Raw genomic sequence first — 17112 nt, forward strand, 5'->3', positions numbered from 1 at the left:
TGTTATTAAGTTACAGGTGTTTATTATTCTGCAGAAGGCTAATGGGAATGGGAAAATGAAAATGGTTTGGACAACCAAAACAAAGCCGTTGTGTTCTCTGCTGAGAATTCAAGTGAAAAAGGAACTAACTGTAGTCAATTATAAAGATAAAGTAAGCATGTTGACAGGAGAGAGGAAACTGTGTTTTGACTGCTGCTGTCATGGGAGGTTCCCTCTTCCCCGTCTAAAGTTTACATACTAAATGCGAGGCCTCGCTGATTGTGTGTGTGGTGTGTGTGTGTGTGTGTGTGTGTGTGTGTGTGTGTGTGTGTGTGTGTGTGTGTGTGTGTGTGTGTGTGTGTGTGTGTGTGTGTGTGTGTGTGTGCGCGTGTGTGTGTGTGCTTGTATGTTTGTGTATGTGTGCATATGTGCATGTGTGTGTTTGTGTGCGTGTGTGTGTGTGCATGCGCACTCATGTACTCATGTGCCCCAGAATATGCGCCTGACAGTGCATGTGAGAATGGGCGGCTGTGCACGTTTGTTAGTGCAAACCAAATGATCAACTTCTGCTAAATACTAATTACTGAATAGTTGGTGCCGGTGCCCTTTCTATTGGGTCCCTTTAGTATAAACATTCATTATGGCTCTTCTCTCCTTTGTAGCCCATCATCATTATTCCACTGCATCCCCCCAGGAAGGAGAGAGAGAAAGAGAGAGAGAGAGAGAGAGAAAGAGAGAGAGAGGAGGGATTGAGAGCGAGAGAGAGAAAGAGGGAGAGAAAGAGCGAGAGGGGAAGATAGAGAGAGATGAGAGAGAGAGAGAAGAGAGAGAGAGAGAGAGAGAGAGAGAGAGAGAGGCAGAGAGCGAGAGAGAGAGACCACGGTTGGCCCAGGTTGGTAGGATAGGAGGGTGTGTGTGTGTGTGTGTGTGTGTGTGTTGTGTGTGTGTGTGTGTGTGTGTGTGTGTGAATGTGAATGGATGGAGGGGCTAGGGGTGGGGGTGGGTGGGGTTGTGGGGTGGTGGGGGGGGGTACACAGTGGAACTAGAACGGCAGGACCTGGAATGCACACAAGTGATATTTGTGTGCCGAGATCAAAAAGCATTTACCTTTAGATGTCGCCCTGATATGAATATTCAACATCCTTATTGAAATCTAATTTGGGTCTTACTTGTCTCGGGGGTCTTTTCATCAGTGGCTGTTGCCCCGAGGCCACTGCTGATTGACAGCCAAACTTTAGTAAAGAGAGAACAGGGGGAGAGGGGGAAAAAAAAGAGAGAGAGAGAGAGAGAGAGGAGAGGAGAGAGAGAGAGGAGAGAGAGAGAGAGAGAGAGAGAGAGAGAGAGAGAGAGAGAGAGAGAGCGAGAGAGAGAGAGAGAGAGAGGAGATGAGAGAGAGAGAGAGAGAGAGCGAGAGAAGAGAGAGAGAGAGAGAGAGAGAGAGAGAGAGAGAGAGAGAGAGAGAGAGAGAGAGGGTGGTGTTGTTGGAGATGTAAGCGGTATGGAACAGATGAATGCTGGGCGTGGGGATGGAGGGACGGATGAGGGGGCCTCACCTCTTCCACTGCGTGCACAAACAGAGTATAAAGAGAAATGGAAAGTGTGGAGGCGTTTTCCCGGACCAACAGTTTACGCCCGCCTGCCGTATTCTCTCCATATTCACCTGATGAGAGTCTGATAATGAGGGTGTCATGTGGACATGGTGACAAGAGATGAGTTGAAACATAGCATAAGGTGCATTTTTATTGTTTGAATCCCTTTACTATAAGGGCACGTTAACCATTAGTCAACATATGTTAATGCAGTGATAACAAATATTCTATAGCATTAGCATAGTCGGTTAGGGCTAGGAATTTGTTAGCTAAAGTTCTTGTTTGTTGAAATTACTCTGGTTAGGGTTAGGGTTAAGGAAAGGGGGATGGTTATTCAGGGTTAGGTTAACCTTAACACTGATTATTTGAAAACCTTAGTTAACATTAACACATTAGTAAATAATTACTGCACAATTCGATAATTTTTTATTAACTGTAACTTAACTTATTACAGAATTAACTATTTTAATAGCTAAGCAATCTGCCCTATTTGTAATGTGTTCCAATACAAAAAAAGCGACATATGCAGTTTTGTTGCATTTAAATAATTGATCAACCTAAAAGTATTTATTTATTATTTGAATACACTGAATATTTAATACATCTGAGCATGTTAAACAAATCAAAGGCAAAACCGCTTCACAATAATACAATAATGATGAGTATATTTTAATCTTCTCCCCCCTTCAATGTACCGAATCATGATTGAGTGTTTGTCTTACAGAATATGAATACATCTGGCTTCTTATTTTCTTTTCACGAAATTGCCAAAGAATTAAAAAAATGTCCTACTGGTGGTTGCGGGTCTGACCAAATGTCCACTGCTAACGTTCATGGAGGTTGTGGTGTGGCCAGTGGCGGAGTGGGGGTCCGTGTGACTGATGCGCAGGTGTGGGTCTTGTCCCTCAGGGTTCTATTAAAATGGTGGCCGGCTTCATTTGCTCTTTAGATTCAACACAGGCCATATGTTGGCAGCAGACAAACAGCTGATGGAGTTTAATTGATGGAAATCAACATTTTTCGCGGGTTGCTTTTGTGTGCGTTTGTGTGTGTGAATTTTCTGTGTGTGTGTGTGTGTTTGTGTGTTTGTGTGAGTGTGGAGGAGAGAAGTTGCTCGAAGCCTGCCTGCCTGGCTGCATATGTGTGTCTGTGTGTGTGTGTGTGTGTGTGTGTGTGTGTGTGTGTGTGTGTGTGTGTGTGTGTGTGTGTGTGTGTGTGTGTGTGTCTGTGTGTCTGTTTGTGTTAGTGTATTTGCATGCGTGCAATCATGTTTGTATCAACATTAAAAGAAGGGTTCTGAGGAGTAAACTGACAAAAACAAATGAGAAAATGGTCCGAGAGATGTACAATCACCCTAAAATACACTATAGTGAAGGGATCTGTTCCCCTAATTTGTGGGTTATGATTCCTAGAGGAACCCTGCTGTGTTCAGAGTGTAAACTTCATGTTTCATCTGCCTTCACACAGAGAGTGTCCGTGACTGCAGTCAACTTGTACAAATTACCACTGGCATTGAGCTGATTTAAGCACAGAAGGGGACGCAAAACAGATGAGAATTTACATCCACTTTGAGGACCCTGAACCCCGATCAGAAGGACGAACGAGAGAGTGGCGCAGAATTAGGAATTAATCACACCGACCACGGACCCAAATATGCTACATTTCCACACCAAAAAACATAGAACGGAGAATATTTTAAAATATATAAAAATAAGCGGGGAGTCACGAGGGACGAACCAACATCGGGTTATAACAGGCGCAACGCAATTAGCACATAAAACCTGCCAATGGCCCTAAATTCAGACTTATAAAGGCCTCCTGATCCATTACGACAAAGTGATTAATCCATCTCACAATAGACAGTCTTAAAATTGCCCTTTATATCATTAGTTATCCCCCTATATAGCAGCTCTTCCTTTAGCATTGCAGTAATTAGCATTCGTATCAGGGGCCCTGGGACCAGGGAGCTCACCGGCCCCTCCACCACACTGGCAGGATGTAGAATGAGGCGGCAACACACAGAAGAAATGTCATTAACTTGATGTTAATTACTAATTAATAGGGCCATTTCATTTACATGTATATCTGCCTCACTGATGGACCCTGCGTTACTCTGCTAGCCCCGACTCACCCAAAAGGTTGGGGGGGAGGGGTGAGGGGGGTGAGGGATGTGGGGGGGAGGGGGGGTCACCTCCCCTTCTCTTTGACTCCGTCCTTTCAGTGTATCATCTCTCTTAATTAAATAGTGGACCACTCATCATGATTATGTCTGTGTGGTTTTTATCGCATCATATCCTTATCAGCGAACGATACTCGTAAAAGTGACATTTCGAAGAGGCCTGGCAGATTTTAGTTAAATTAAAAAAGAGGGAAGAGCAGCGGCAAAAAAAGAAAGAAAAAAACGATGTATATGTGGCAAAAAAAAACAAAAAACACTTCAAGCGACGACTTTTACAAGACTTGTGAGTTCCAAACACTTGTCTGACCCCTCCCTTTCTTTTCATCACCACGGCAGCTACAAGCCACCCGTTTCTATGGTAACCTGTGCCATTCAGTCCCAGGAGAGAGAGTGGGCTGGGTTGACTAGCGTCTGGCCATTCACACGTGGGCAGTGCCAGATAGCCAACATGGCACACAGCATCCTGCCATATGGTGCCTCCCCATAAGTCCTTCTCTGCCTGGACCGGGGATACGGGCCTGAAATGGGCTACTGGTGTGAAAGGGACAGACTTACTCCAGAATTCGCCCTCCTCCCAACCCCACCCCATCCTTCCCCCCAACAGCTGATCCACAACAGCTGAAACGCAACAGCATGGGGACAAATCTTCAGAAAAGCTCTACCTGTCCAAACAAAGTGCTAATTTCATTATAACGTAAGGTTGGGTTTGATAAAAAAAATAAGAGTGTTATAGTAAGAGTAGTTAGAGTAGAGAGCCTAGAGCCTAAATTGTCCATATCCAAAATTTGCGATTATTGGCTCTTTGCCGTGGTAAGTAATGCAGAATGATTTATACTGTACTGCCCCTTTGTGGCGCTGAAGAGAATGACATGCATCGACAACAATTAAAAGGTAAAGGCAGAGATGGAAGAGCTCAGCGCAGTTGATAAAATACATTTATTTAGAAGTTGAACACAATATCATAATTAATATAGAACAAGCTCTATTATGACAGAGGTGAATGTTGCAACCTATCCTACGTAATTCTTGCAAATGGCGATGAATAGAGGACATTCAAAATATTGCATTGCTGTATTTAGAACCCCTTATAAGGGTATTTGGTTTGAAAAGGTGTTAACTGACTAATGTAACAGCAAACCCAAGCAGGTGCACGTTATGTGCAATGATCACTAAAAGTAACTCTTAATGCTTCTATGGATAAACATTCAGGTAAATAGACTTTAGGTGTACATTAAGTGGACAGAAAACCATGATATTGATTAGATTAGAATAAAATTAGACTCTTACGTAGTAATATCAATAAACTAATAAACTTTGCCAACGTTTTGGGAGCAAAGTGACAAATGCACTTATGATCTTTCCAGTATTAAATAAGTAGTATTTTACCACTAATTATGTTACCACTAATGAAATATGGCTAATTAGCTTGCAAATTGGCAAGAAACAGTGGAAATCTGTTTAGTACTTTACAATGCATAAATTAATGAAGGGTCAACATAGACGTAAGGAAAAACAACATTCATAATTACAGAGGGAGGTTTATTAAAATATAGAATCATATCGCATTAAACTTTCATCCTTGACCGTTGAAGCAAACTAAGCCCAACAATAGATCATATTTCTAAATTGTCAAGACTTTTTAGCAGCGAAAACAGTAAGGCATAGATATATATATATATATATATATATATATATATATATATATATATATCCAAAATGATTATAACATGAGGTATTCGTCTTTCATGCAAATCGAATGACAATAATATCCTTTGGTCTTAAATTGTATGCAAAAAAAATATGAATCTAGACATTGGGAAACGTTTTGAGTAAAAGCCCAGTAACAACAAAGAGAACCGCCCCACCACAGCCTCCCAGATCCAAAGTGAATGACAAGATGATGAGCTTGTAACCATGGCAATGGGCACAACAGAGGGGCAAGTTGTACAGGACATTTTAATGGCTGCCGGGTAATTAGTCACTCGGTAATGAGATGTCACTCCGACTGGTTTGTTGAGGAGAGGAGGATGGTCGGGGGGGGGGGAGGGGGGGGGCTTGTCACTTACTAATACAAAGTCCACAGGTGGGAGAGCCTTGCCGCACACACACGCAAAAAATACCCAGATGGGGTTCACTACCCTCAGGGTAAAGGAAAAACCCTCTTGGTCTGTGACATCTGTCAGAGTCCTCACGAGACATGTCCATCACCATCACGTTGTCATGGAGACCAACCTTGTTCAGACAAACACCAAAAAACAGAGGTGTGACGGAGGGGTGTGGTGGTGGGGTTGGTGGTGGTGGTGGTGGTGGTGGGATAAATAAATGCAATGAAACTACAACAGTAACATATGCCCAAATGTTTACAAAGGTTCAACAAAAAGGCTTTCTTTCAGTAAACTTAAATCTGTGTCCTTTGTAGCCCAACTGCGCTTCCCACATTCCTGTGTCCATTGTTTCAAAAAGACTAAGTATCTAGTCTTGAACCATCACACATGTGACTAGACAGTAACATCTGGATGTGTTTTCAGCCGAAATGCTTCAAACACGCAACGTAACACCCCAGGATTCTCTCGCCATTAGAATTTCAGCAATACAACATACCTCCGGTTACACGGATAACACATTACAATCCGACCAGTTTCTGAGTCCAGGTCCCATGGCACCCTGTCCCTCATCTCCTTCCTCAGGTTCCTGTTGAAGGTTCCCCCCGTGGTCTCTGGGGGATCAGATGTGGATGTGGTTGTAGCGCTGCTTGGCCGAGTCGATGTCCACGCGGCGCGCCTCGGCGAAGGCCAGGAAGGTGAAGAGGCCGAAGAGGTTGACCACCGTGATGAGGAAGAACACAGACGCCCAGGAGCCCGTCGACTCGATCAGGTACCCAGAGAAGTACACCATCAGGACCCCTGTTGAGACAGACACACACACGTCACACACACACACACAAACACACACACACACACACACACACACACACACACACACACACACACACACATGGGGGTCAGACAGGGAAGGGCAGGAGATGTGAGAAGAGCGCCAAGATGAAGTCAAGGAAAGAAAATATAACAATGATAAGAGCCTAGTTTCATCCAGGGGAGAGCTATGCCCAATATGTTCACAGATGACACACACACGCACACACTCACACACACACTGAGGACATCTGGCTGTCATTTTCAGTTTTTTTTTTTATATTATTCATTTGACACAAATTCCAAAAGGATTCCGTAATCATTTATGCATGGCACATAGACAGCAACTTGACAGACAGGAAATACACAGGCCAAAGTTTAACTTCAGACAACTCAAGCCATATATTACGCTCGATAGTTAATGAAAGGCCAAACAAAAAGGGTCAACTCTGCGAACAACGATTCGATTGCAGTCCACCTCACCTGAGAAAGCTCCACACGTATTCATGACACCTGGAGAACAGAAAGGACACATTTTCACTTCAAAAGCATATCAAATTGAACAAAGACCTTTTCAGAAGTTGTAAAAATGAAACATCATAAATGATGTCAAGTGTATAATGCATTATGTAGCGACTCATTTTCAATCTTCCAAAAAACAACAACATTATTCCATAATTTTGTTTTCATCATACCAAACAAGGATCCGGCACAGGAAGGGGCCAGGTCCTGGACATTCACCGACACCCCGCTGAGGGAGAAGGAAAGATCACGTCACATGTTGTCTCATCACAGCAGATCAAACAAGGGAACAATGTGAAAAAAATGTGAATAGATTATACATCATAAAAACACTCCCTGTTCTCAAACAACACGAGCCACCACAATGCAGACAAGAGCACGATCGCGTGCGATAACGTGGGATTTTTGCATTGACGTATCCAGATATATTCATACCGAGCATTAAAAATATGTTATCTGGATTATATGATCTGACTGGAAGAGAACGCAGGCTTATGAAGTGCCTATATTCACACACTCTCACACACACACACACACACACACACACACACACACACACACACACACACACACACACACACACACACACACACACACACACACACACACACACACACACACACACACACACACACACAGGATGGCTGCATTCAAGGAAGAAACGACAAATACACTGAGCAAATCTGTGTCCGTGGGTGTGTGTAGGTGTTGTAGAGTTACCTGTGGCTAAAGGTTGTGAGGCCCATGGTGATTGACACAAAAGCAACCGCCCAGGGAAAGGTGGATGTTCCACAAAGCAGAATGGTAAACACACTGGTAACGCCCATGGAAAAAAACTAAAACACACACACATACACAGACAGAGACAGAGACACAGGTGAATCAAAGATCCATCCATCTTGTATAAGTAGTGCGGTAGGCCATACTCCAGCTTACTCATGGATCTAACTCTAGATGGTCCAGTGAAAACCTTGACATAAGTAGGAGATATTGATATATTTTGTTGCTGATCAAAAGAAACGGAGGGTTTTAACCAGCCCTATTTGCTAACAACTGTACTGTTAATACACAAATTATTCTGGGACCCCACTGATGGGCGATATCATTTGAGGAATACAGAGATCATCTCACCTGCATTAACTTCCTCACAGAGGCTGTATCGAAACCTGTTAGGATTAGTAAAACAGACAATGTATTGTCATTATATATGCATCCCTATAACCTGCCCTATGTATGTCTTCCCATAAGCATCTTCTAGTGGTTTGTGTTGTTATATGGTTATATGGCTGGATGATTATTCTTGAGAAACTTTACCATTCAGATAGAGCGTAAATAGCTGCAGTGGAAAAGTGACATATTGCAGGTCTAACATTGCGCCACTATTTTACCTTGACAGATGAGGTGGTCAGAGAGACATCCGCTGAGGAGAGAAGAGGGAATGGCCACCAACCATGGAATGACATTGAACACCCATCCCTGATGGAAAAACACAAACACGTCATATGGGATTTTTATTCCAATCCAAGTAAATACAATAAATGATGTACATGTTATATGACATTATATTGTTGCATTATGTACACGTCTATATTGTATGTTCTCACACAATTTTCCCTGTGTAATATGTTTCATATAAGCTGCATAGTATGTAAAGTATAAATAATTTAAACATTGGACATTTGAGAAACAAGTATAGGATATATGTAAATTGGATTTTTAGTGAGTGGGAGTCGAGATTGTAATTTATTTATAGGGGTGGATTGTGGAGGGGGAAACCATTACCTTTGCATCAGGGAACGTGTCCTTAAAGAAAGTCGGAAGCCATGACAACAGAGTGAAGAAGGTGCTCGCTGTGCAGAGGTGAGCAACAATCACCGCACTAATGAGGTGGGCAGAGACAAAGAGTTTATTAAGAAAGGAACACTTATAGGGCGCCTATTTTACCACCAGGGGGGACTGGGATTAGCCATTATGGCCCCGTCCACACGGAGACGAATTTTTGGTGAAACCGCACAAGTCTTGTGCGTTTCGGCCGACCGTCCAGACGGAGCCGGCAAATCCGGTGCCTGAAACCGGACATTTCTGAAACCACGTCCGAGGGTGATTTCAAATCTATCCGGTCCTATGCGGTTTCGTGTTGAGATTCATGTGGACGCCTTAAACACAAACGATGACGTCATTAGCCCCACACCAGCTGGGCGACGTCAGAGTTGAGTCCGTTTATTTATTTATTTATTTTATTTGTATTATTTTTGTAGCTTTAAATACAGCCCCTTGATAAATGTAATTACGAACTGTAAATTAAAAAGTGTTTCTGCTCAATTTAAAAGGTTGAATCTCCTCGTGACTGAATGTTTATATACAGCGCGCAGGCTGTATGCACGCAGGCTTGATGCGCTCCACTTTTTTCTGTGGAGAACTAGCGCCTTGAATATTTACTACAGCGTTTCTACAGCTCGATGCGGTTTCGCAATGAATCCGTCTTTACGGAGATATTCCTGAACCGCATAAAATGAAACCGGATCGTTTTCGCCCGTTTCGGCTGTGTGGACGGAGCCTAAAAGGCATTTCCAAATCTGCCTGCCCTGTGACATCACAAGTGGGAGTATCCACCCAGATGTATTATGGATGGATCAGTCTACCAGCCTACCCAGTGGAATGTACCAACTGGTAGGCCCATCTATCCATCAAACATCTAGGGGAACTTCCACTTAGGATGTCACTATGTCACAGTGCACGAAAAAATGGTTTGTAATGGCTAATCCTGCTCACACCTGGTTGTAAATAAGGGCCCTTTAAATAGAGTGATTCGATCTTGAATTTAATGCGTTGAGAAAGGGTGTTCAGAAACACTTGCATATGGGCTGAAATGTACGTCATAACACACACACACACACACACACACACACACACACACACACACACACACACACACACACACACACACACACACACACACACTATAGATTAATATTTAACAAACCACACAGCCGGTTGTTTGAAGAGGCGCAGCCAGTGTCTCTTGGTCAGTTTGGACTGAGATCCACCACTTCCAAGGGACTCCAGTGTGATAATCGGACCTGAAAACAAACAAACAACAATGGAGACGAATGAACACAGAAATACTCCACAAAACAGCCCATGCCAACAATGGCAGTGAAGTAAAAGTGATTGCAAGAAATGCAATATAGTCACCTTCCCCTTTAAGTAGACACTTCCACATGCAGTATGCCCATAGGACAGAGAGGAGGCCTGTCAGGTAGAACACACTCTCCCAGCCATACACGTCCAGCATCAGAGAGCCCGCCCCTCCGATGATCAACGTGCTGGAGAAGAGAAGAATAAATTGATAATTGTATTAAAGTATGTATGGAAAGATATTTCCTCAAACTACAACTGCGTTCTCAGCTTTATCACCTGGGCCTAATTCCCACACCTACTGGTCTGCTGTATTCTCAATTCAACCCCTCTCCCCACAACCAATGTAGAATCCCAAGATTGCATTATTAATTACTATACAATGACAAAAAACCTTTACTTCCAACCCAATATCTAACATTATCCAATGCTGACAAGCTTCCCGTACTGAATCATTCATCTGGAGGTGTACTTGCAATGTGCACGCCCTTTAAAGGCCTAGTGCAGGTTACCCGGAAGTTTTGATTAATGGGTACATAAAGCACTCAAAACATGTGTATAATTTATAAAATGTCTCCAAAATAGTGTTAAAGTCCAGTTTTTGTCGTTCTGGGCAGTAACTACACAATCACTCCAACTTATCCGACTCCAAGGCAAGGCTGCTTCACCAAGACCACAACTAACCACAAGGCCTTCATAACCATGCAGTATGCCAAAGGCGAAAAGGACACACGCAGTCGCACACACACATCTTATGCAAAACAATCCGTTTTATCGTCAACATTCAGTAACTGCAAAGATTTAAAGACAAGCCTCTTACCATAAGTTAGAATGGATCTAAAGTATGTGATTGATACAGTCTGGTTCGGCTTTCGCTTGCTATCCGTTTTTAGTATGACTTCTCAACATTACGTCTTTAGGCGCACATGGCTAATTTGCATACGCGCACAGGATTTGCGGGCTCCGCAAGGCAAATAATAGAACATATTTAATTATCTTTCTATCTATATATCAACGCATGGGTCTAGTTTTAATGTGATGTATTTTGTGTATGTCCAGTCAGACTTGTTGTCTCCCTTGTTCTGTTGTGGCCTTGTAGGCTATACTGTGTGAGCCGAATCACCTAAATGAATTCCCGACGTGTAGTTTGGTATTAATAAAGACTTGACTAGGCTATCTATCTAGGCTATTAGTCAACAACTATTAGCGAAGGCGAAGTGAATAGTGCGGAATAGCCCCCGAGACCGAAGGTTTATTTGTTGTTATCAGCTGACATTTTGCGATGAAAACAATATCGAGTTTGAGATGTCAATCATGGGATATTGCCCAATATCCCGAGATAGCGAACCAATCAAATTGCGTCATCTTAGGAGGTTCACGTGTAGCATATAGGCTACTAACTATACATCATATCGATGTATTTATCTATGTATCTGTATAATCTGCTGAACACAATCATGGGTCTCAATGCGGCTTTGGTCCGTGTCTCCCCAACGTGACGTCATATAAATGCATTCTGGGAGAAATGAGAATCAATAGCAAACTGCTAAAATAGTACCTACTTTTTCGTATTACATTCCGTTTGTGATACGTAATAACATTAAATACAATAAATAACAGTTTAAATTTTAAATACCAACAAGCAAATTGCCCAAATTAGTTGGAAAATAAACCCTGCAACACAGCCTTTAAACAAGGAGCAACCACTCACCCCAAGTAGGAGCCACTGCCCACGGTGCTCATCAGAAAACCTCGCTCACTTTCCACTACCTTCTGGGAGCACAAGCTTGCCAGAGAAGGATAATGTACCCCTGGATATGCATTGGAAATAACCATACAATGGGTTAAGAAACTGTATAATTTAGGAAAGAGTTATTTATGTGAATGAAAAGGTCAATGACTAAAATACAGCCTTGATGGTTTCTGCCATTACCCCCAAAACAAATAAACAAACATGCAGGAATCCTTAGCCTAAGGCCTTTCTTTTGTCGTTGCTTTAGGTTTAGTTTTGTGTGTGTTTTTGTCCCAGGGATAAAAAGAACTGTCTGTAAGTATAGGTCAGTTATGACCGTGTTTCTGTCATGTCTAGAGTGGAGAAGACGAGACAAGCCGTGGCACCTTGAAGCAGTCCCATGAGGAAACGAGCCAGGGTCATGGAGAAGATGGGCTGAGAACAGAAGTGGGCCAGCACCGGTGTGAAGGCGGTCATAGCCCCCCAGGCTGCGGCAGACAGGAGTAGGACCTTCTCCCCCCCAACCCTGTGTGAAGAAGCACAGCAGGAAGGTCTGCTCATCTGTGTGCCATTCCTTACTTGTTGCACTAGCATTCCCTCGTGTGTACATTGGGAAACTGAATTATCAAATGTACTCAACATTCATCCCATCTGCCTAAACGGTGACTTACCTGTCGCTAACATATCCCCCGAGGACTTGTGTAAAGCAGTAGCCCCAGAAGAAACTGCCCAGCACCATGCCTGACTCCCTCTTGGTCCAGTTGAACTGTTGTGCCATGCTGACGGAGCAGATGGGCATTGCCACACGGGCACAGTACAGCAGGCACGTCCCAAACAGCAGGACAACGGTCCATGTCCGCGCCAGGGGTCTACAGAGGATGTCAGAGGTCGATTTACATTTTAACTACCAATTGCTTTGTAATTGATGGTTTGTTTTTTTTTCAAATCGAGGTTGATTTTTAATTTATAACCACTTGCTATAAAGTTGCATTTAAAACATTAAATGCCTCCTATGAGTCAAAAGGGGAAATGAGTCAAAGTAACACACCACGTCACCGTTTTTACAACACTACGTTTTTTTTAATGTTTCCATGACAATACTATGATGTGATCTTGCAACAATAAAGTCTAGGAACGCCAAAACCCCTACTATTCACATCTGGATAATCCAAGTAAGAACATTGTAGTACAACGTAAACGATAACAGCCATGTGAATAGAAGCTTCGCTGGGCTGAAACATTCAAGTTATTTCCTAAATATGTCGAAAGCTACCTTGACCAATGGGCATTCTGTTCGGGACACTTCTTCTGACATCCAGAGACCCCGCTCTTGTCATGTGGATGGGTTTCCTTATTGCAGACCAGTTGTGGACAAGAGTTCTTTCCGTGTTTTTGAATAATTGCCATTCAACGCGACGTATCACCAGTCCCCTTTGGATCTTTTTCTTTCGATCGTTCTCTTTTTGAAATAAAGAAAAAGTACACGTAAACAAACTCGTTCAGCGTGCGATCAGACACATATTTGCTATTCAAAGCTTTTCTCATCCATGCCTTACGTTACATTGATGCAAATCAGGAAGTCACGAGTCACAGAGGAGAGTCTGTTTTTCGAAGAGTAATCCACGTGTCAGATTTCTACTCAAGCCGCAGTTCTTCTAGCCGTCGATAGGGTTCAGGACTGGGGCAGACGTTTTTCTCCCCCCAATGTCGCCTCGGAAACAAGCCTTTAAAGAGTCTTTTCTGCTCCGCTCGGTCCATCGTTAAGAACATCAGAAAGCCGCTTCAAGCCTAGGCGCCTCTTCATCATGACGCTGCAATACAGACCGCCGGGACTGTGTGGAGTTACTCGGTTGGACGCTATCTGTTCACACAGGGAGCGTGCATCGTTATTGTGGTTCACTAAATACCTCCCGAGACTTCCTCTCCCCTCGTCCTTGGTGGATCACAATGACATTCATGATGCGAGTGTCCCATGCTGAGATGATGCTGCTGCTGTTTTTGTCCACTGTAGGCAGAGATGCTGCGCAGTACCTACTAGGAAGTTTAAAGATGGTCTCTGTGCCCCGGGAAGGGAGAATGATCCGATGTCCTTATGCAACACCCTGCATTCACCTGACCGTTGCTATATCATGTGGGCTTTGGGCTCCGTAAATATCAATGGAAAAAATAATAACGATTAATAATATCGGCTACATATACAAATATTATTCACGTCACATGGCCCCGGACCAGTTGAAAAAAAAACGTTTATTGTAAAATAATACCAGCAAAGCACATCAAAGTTTTAAAGGGCTACTTATTCTATAAATGTAAAGATTCTTCGGATAAACCTTGCCCATGCCAGAGCCTGCACTTTGTTTTGTAACTCTTATTTAACATGTAGTCATGTTCGGCCGGGCATTGTAAGGGCTGATGCATCCGAGGTAGTTTGCCTTTGCCCATGCCTTTTAACTGGTTAGTAGTACCATACGTTAGATGGTATAGTGTTTCAAGGGATGGCACAGTATATTTAATTTACACTGTCGAATCACTTTATCCTACTACACCACACTGGAACATATCTTGGATTGAATGCTATTTACAAGCAAAAACATTTGTCTTTCAAAGAAATGTGTTAATTTGAGCCAGTGAACAATCAGCCAAATCCAATAAAAACTCGTTCATATTGTATCGGGTTGCATTCAGAACCAAATGCCTAATTTAGGCTTATTTTTACTTCATGCTATGCAATATCCCCTGCAACTTCACAAAAAAAAAATTGTATCTGAAAGAAGAAACCAAAGGACCCTACTTAACTTTATCATATACATATGAACAAACATATTTGTAGTCAAAGGTTTTTTTTTTATATGTAGACAATGTTTAAAGTATTTAAAATACAGACAATCCAGTTTGCACATTGCATGTTATTAAAATATTGCAAAAGCAACCTTTACAAAAAGAAAAAAAGTCTGTACTGCATGAGTCACTTTGTTGTGGTATAAATAGAATAATGAAATGTGTCCATTTTGTACCAACGATATAGCTGGTGGTTTCCCTTCAAGTCCTCATTTTGGATCCTCGATGGTTCCCTTGCTGAGGTCTGTCATTTTGGGGTACTTCACTTTCTTCTGATCAAGTTCATTCTGTGCCCAAAGCAGTAGTTTTAGGAGTTTAGCCAGCTTAGGTGTTGATTCTCTGTTCTCATAGTCAAGGACTGACTGATTTACTTCACTCCATACCTAGGAAGGAAATTACAGTTGAACATTTGGACACAAAATATCAACATCTGACTGTTGAATGACTCATCCCAAACAAGCGGCACTGGGGCTGTAACAGGAGCTTTTGTTTCACCTTCTGTCTCTGCATCATGTTCAGCAAATCTCCAAAGGGGGAGTCCTCGGGGTTGTCAAACGCCAGCAGGGCTAGCGTTCTCTCCATCTCGGTCAGGCACTCTCGACTCTCCTCGCCCTGCTCTGCCAGCTGAGACTGGGCGAATTCAAGAGCAGCCTCCGTCTCCCTTGAACGAATCAACTCGATCAAGTGCTGTTGCTGCAGATGCAGAATAAATGATAATGACAAAATATAAAACCACGTTAGATGAAATTGAGATACATAAACTGAAGACAATCCACATTTCCCAGCTGGCATTCTGGTCTATTAAGACAAGCCAACATGTTTTACAACAAGAAATAAAATATACATTTACCTGTAGGTGAAAGTAAAGGTAACGGTTGGTATCAAGCAGTTCTGGATGCAAGCTGTTGATAAGTGCAATAGCTTCCTGAATCTGTCCCTTCAAGAGCATCTCTCTTATTTTAATTCTTTCATCTAGTGAATCAAGGTCTACGCTAGGTTCTATTCCAGATTCCATACGAAATTTTTCGGCTGCCTCCTTGAAGCCCTCTATTGAAGTAAAACCAAAGTGAGATAGTTGTTACTTGACATGAAGAACACATTAATAAACAGCATTTAGAATCTGACTTTCAAATACATTTTTGGAAATAAATGCAGCTTTCCACTGTACCTGTCACCAGATAGTTCATGATGAGTCTGTTCATGTCGGCTCTCTGAATGTGGACATTGTTGAGTTTTTCCATCCATTCTTCCCTCGATATGTCTTCTGGTTTTTCAGTATAACTCATGATTTAACCTTTGGATAGGGAGGTTGTTGGTGTGCTGGTTAGAACATGAAATTCAACAAGTACTAACAATGACTTCACAAGTTTGACTCACAAGCAGACAATTGGAATGGAAAACGGGTTTCAATAATAACGGCCAAAACGGCCCCTTTTTTTCTGTAGCAATAACGTATTCAACATATTGATTCTCATGTTTCAAGGAACAACTCAATAACGCTTGCCAGAGACAGGGTAGGTTACGTTTATTACAATTTCATGTGCATGAATTTGATGCAACTGAATTATTTACGTCAAATTCAAGTTTAAGACCAACGTATCTCTACTGTGTGTATGGTGTATTTGTGTTTGTACATAACTCTGAGGAACGCCCCCAAACGCACCATAATAAAGAGCTCCTCAAGAGCCTTGGTTATATGTACGCATTTTTTAATTGATTTGAAATGGTTGACTTTAAGCATCGGACACGAGTGGTGGTAGCATAACTCATGTCGTTGACCACATAGCTTTGCTTCGGAAATGCTTGGACAAATCAAAAATGTAATCTCTCACACCGGACATTGGGTACATCATCAGAAACACACCGGAAATTCGACGCCAAAAATAGGGCCTTGGATGAAAACACAACATTGAAGCCTAAGCATCGTCCACACACCAGTCCTAACTAAGAACATGCTACTCGTTGTCTAGCCATCTGTTTAACTCTACGTGATAGAACGATACGTTATTAAATAATGCTTCGCTAATATTGTTCCAACGGGTTGAAAACATTCTTAACACTATTGTTATTTTAAATCCATTACCTGGATTATGCCACTACTCCACAGCAGTAGCTAGCTCCTAGCAGGGTAATCGCGCGGAGACCTCGCGTTATGTTCGAAGGACAAAAATGAGATTTCGTTTCGCCCTCGTCGATTGGTTACAAATACAATGACGTTGAACC

The 17112-nt window shown here is 42.5% G+C and overlaps 2 protein-coding genes across 3 annotated transcripts; both read right to left on the minus strand.

Moving 5' to 3' along the window:
• Positions 1-4665: 4665 nt before the first annotated feature.
• slc17a9b (solute carrier family 17 member 9b) lies at positions 4666-14135 on the minus strand. 2 transcript variants are annotated; one of them, XM_060049806.1, is made up of 14 exons: positions 13613-14135; positions 13325-13510; positions 12723-12920; positions 12438-12577; positions 12031-12130; positions 10377-10507; positions 10165-10261; positions 8964-9060; positions 8570-8657; positions 8313-8347; positions 7902-8017; positions 7355-7410; positions 7143-7172; positions 4666-6650 (listed from the first exon to the last, which is right to left on the minus strand). In XM_060049806.1, exons 2-14 carry the CDS (start codon positions 13456-13458, stop codon positions 6472-6474), a joined length of 1401 nt encoding a protein of 466 aa, XP_059905789.1. In that variant the 5' UTR covers positions 13459-13510; positions 13613-14135; the 3' UTR covers positions 4666-6471. The 2 variants fall into 2 exon arrangements, with proteins under 2 accessions (XP_059905789.1, XP_059905779.1); XM_060049796.1 differs by having other exon boundaries at positions 13608-14135.
• Positions 14136-14278: 143 nt separating this feature from the next.
• On the minus strand, positions 14279-17093 carry LOC132455819 (glucose-induced degradation protein 8-B homolog). Its single transcript, XM_060049822.1, has 5 exons — positions 16973-17093; positions 16058-16183; positions 15740-15936; positions 15385-15582; positions 14279-15272 (listed from the first exon to the last, which is right to left on the minus strand). The coding sequence occupies exons 2-5, from the start codon at positions 16173-16175 to the stop codon at positions 15099-15101; spliced, it is 687 nt and encodes a 228-aa protein (XP_059905805.1). The 5' UTR covers positions 16176-16183; positions 16973-17093; the 3' UTR covers positions 14279-15098.
• Between the last annotated feature and the right edge of the window lie 19 nt (positions 17094-17112).

The sequence above is a fragment of the Gadus macrocephalus genome, chromosome 1 (genome assembly GCF_031168955.1).
Source record: "Gadus macrocephalus chromosome 1, ASM3116895v1".
Classification (NCBI taxonomy): Eukaryota; Metazoa; Chordata; class Actinopteri; order Gadiformes; family Gadidae; genus Gadus; species Gadus macrocephalus.